The sequence below is a fragment of the Notothenia coriiceps genome, unplaced genomic scaffold (genome assembly GCF_000735185.1).
Source record: "Notothenia coriiceps isolate Sejong01 unplaced genomic scaffold, NC01 NC01_scaffold00036260, whole genome shotgun sequence".
Lineage (NCBI taxonomy): Eukaryota > Metazoa > Chordata > Actinopteri > Perciformes > Nototheniidae > Notothenia > Notothenia coriiceps.
In genome coordinates, this window is record NW_011368961.1 from 1 (window position 1) to 2,782 (window position 2,782).

The 2,782-nt window shown below is 40.8% G+C and overlaps 1 protein-coding gene across 1 annotated transcript in view; it reads right to left on the bottom strand.

Moving 5' to 3' along the window:
• Positions 1-1,350: 1,350 nt before the first annotated feature.
• The window catches only part of LOC104963465 (G-protein coupled receptor 126-like), a gene marked incomplete at its 5' end in the record, with an annotated part of 3,972 nt that continues 2,540 nt past the window's right edge, over positions 1,351-2,782 (bottom strand). Inside the window, 2 exons of the mRNA XM_010792057.1 lie at positions 1,351-1,553; positions 2,288-2,567. Of these exons, the coding sequence (XP_010790359.1) occupies positions 1,351-1,553; positions 2,288-2,567 (483 nt within the window). The remainder of the gene's footprint in view (positions 1,554-2,287; positions 2,568-2,782) is intronic.

Consider the following 2,782-nt stretch of genomic DNA (forward strand, 5'->3'; position numbering starts at 1 on the left):
CACACACACACATGAATATGAACCGTCCCCACACCTAAATGGACTGGTTGCTCACTTCCATATCTACCTGACTGCACCTTAGGAGCACTGAGAGGCAAATTCTCTTAATATGCTTTGCCTAAGAAGTCCTTGAAAAGCAGCTTGTGGGGGAGCAGAGAGAATATTTAGCATTTATTTTAAAAGGATGACGCCTACAACCTCAGAATGAGAATAAACCAGCAGGTGATCTGTATGTAAAACTGTGAATTACTTAAGTAAAGTAGGAGGAAACGAGAACCTTTGATTTTTAAAGCCTTTTAGAGTATAAACAACAACCTCTCCTGAGACCAATCTGACTTGCAGCAAAGCAAGTTCATCAGAGAAAACTGTGAATGATGTACACAAATCAACACGCCCACAAAGACACAAAAACAAGAAAACAAGGAGTGTGTGTGTGAGTGTGTGTGTGTGTGCGTGAGAAGATGAGAGGATTATCAACACACAGTTAATCTCTTTATTCCACTCAAATCTACATGGCTTTATAAAAAAGAAACACCCTAACTCTATGAGTGGCGGCACACACACAATGATCACCGTCATCACACAAGATGGAGGAAACACATCCTAACAGGTGTAAATTGCAACTAACACACACAATAAGGCCACAAACACACACACACACACACACACACACACACACACACACACACACACACACACACACACACACACACACACACACACACACACACACACACACACACACACACACACACCTTTCACAAGCATGTGTGCAGGCTTATGTGCCTTGAGCGTCACTTACACTGGGGGATCTAAAGAGATGTTCCCACCACTTTTTGAAATGGCTAATTTTGTACCCAGCACTTTTTTAAAGTATAATAATTTGCCAGCACTTGAACATGTACAATCTTGATAACAGTTTGCACTTGCTGGGTGTATTTCTGCGGACCCTGGTGGTGCAATTTGGACATGTGACACATTTGATATAAGTAAACTTTGAATGAAAAGTAAAAAAGCAAACATTGTTCCCGCTTTGCTGCAGCAGTGTTGCACAGGGACTGCACTAACTATCAAAGAAAGTAATTGAGGCTAAAAAGCTTACTGATTCTAAAATAACCAAAACACGTGCTGATCAGACACTTTAAAGAAGACATATCATGTTCATGTTCAGGTGTAATATCAGTAGTGTCTCTACTTTAAAGAGTCCTCTCCTGCTGATGTTCAGGTGTGTATCAGTAGTGTCTCTACTTTAAAGAGTCCTCTCCTGCTGATGTTCAGGTGTGTATCAGTAGTGACCGTACTTTAAAGAGTCCTCTCCCTCTGATGTTCAGGTGTTTATCAGTAGTGTCTCTACTTTAAAGAGTCCTCTCTGTACTCACTGCAGCTGAGCGAGGTGTCAGTCTGGGCGATGGAGGACTGGATGCTCCAGTGGTTGTTGTCCCAGTCGATCACGTTTCCCACCGTGTCGCAGCTCAGAGCGTTGAGCTGTGGGAGCGTCATGGCGTAGTCCCACAGCCGCAGATTGTAGATGTTCCCGTTGAAACTGTGCTGCCCTGAACACAGACAGGAGACACCGGGTTGGAAAGGGAAGTCCTACGTTTCTACCTTCTTCTGACTCTGTAATGCTGGTTTATTTCGATTTGAAAAAGCACCACTGTATGCTTAAGTGATAAGTAGAAATACTGAAAGGACTTTAATTAATTTCACTTTTTTTGTCATAGTTTAATATTTTTACAAATTTGATTATTTCTTGAATTGTGAACTTTTTTCTCAGAATCTTTACTTTTTTAAAGAATTTTTAATTTAGAATTTGACTTTATTTTTAAAGGAATTGCATTTTTTTGTCATAGTTTCATATTTTTTCATAATTTGACTTTTTTCTAAAGATTTCACTTTTTTTTAATTTTTTTTTTTCTCATAATTTCATTTTCTTCTTTAAATTTCACTTTCTCTTAAAATGTAAATTTTTTCTTAAAATTTGAATTTTTTTCTCAGAACTTCACTTTTCTTTTAAGTGATGACTTTTGGACTAGATGGGGTCTGAAAACATCAAGCCACATGAATGTCAAATGAATTGTATTATGCTACACAAATATGGTCAGGATCCGTTGAATTTTCTGAATGTTGGATTGCAGATTATAATTTTCCAAAGGGGGGTTCGTTTAGCATGAAACACTTGAAATGACTAAAGGATGAGTTAAAAAAGAAAGTAGAAAGAAAGTGAGGTCAAAGAAAACTATTTCTGTTTTGCCATAACAGAGGTATTAAACTAAATATTGAGACGTACCTCCTAACTTGAACTGCCCCCCGCCCGGCACCGAGTGTCCGCTGGAGGCCGAGCAGCTCTTGGCAGAGTAGTTCCCGTTAAAGTAGGCCGCCACGTGTCCGTTGGAAGAAGTCCAGAGAACGCAGAAAGGCTTCATGGTGGAGGTGAAGTTGGCGGAGGAGAGGATGGAGTCGATGGGACACTCCACCCCGTCCACGATCATCTTCATGCCGGACTTCTCCGAGCCCAGACTCAGAGCCACGTTGTTGCTGCTGTCCGAGTACGTGAAGATCCACTCTTTCTGTTGGGGGACACAAGGGTTAATGTTGTGGAAACACTGAATGTCCTCCTCCAACATGAGAGCCACATGCTAACAAAGGTATCAACTGTAGCTGTGAACATGACAGGATGTGTGATTACCTAGAAGAGCATCAGGACTGTTTGAGGCATATGATAGCTATGTGATTAACATGATGATTCAGCCTCTATGGAGAGAGACATATGACAAGCGCACAC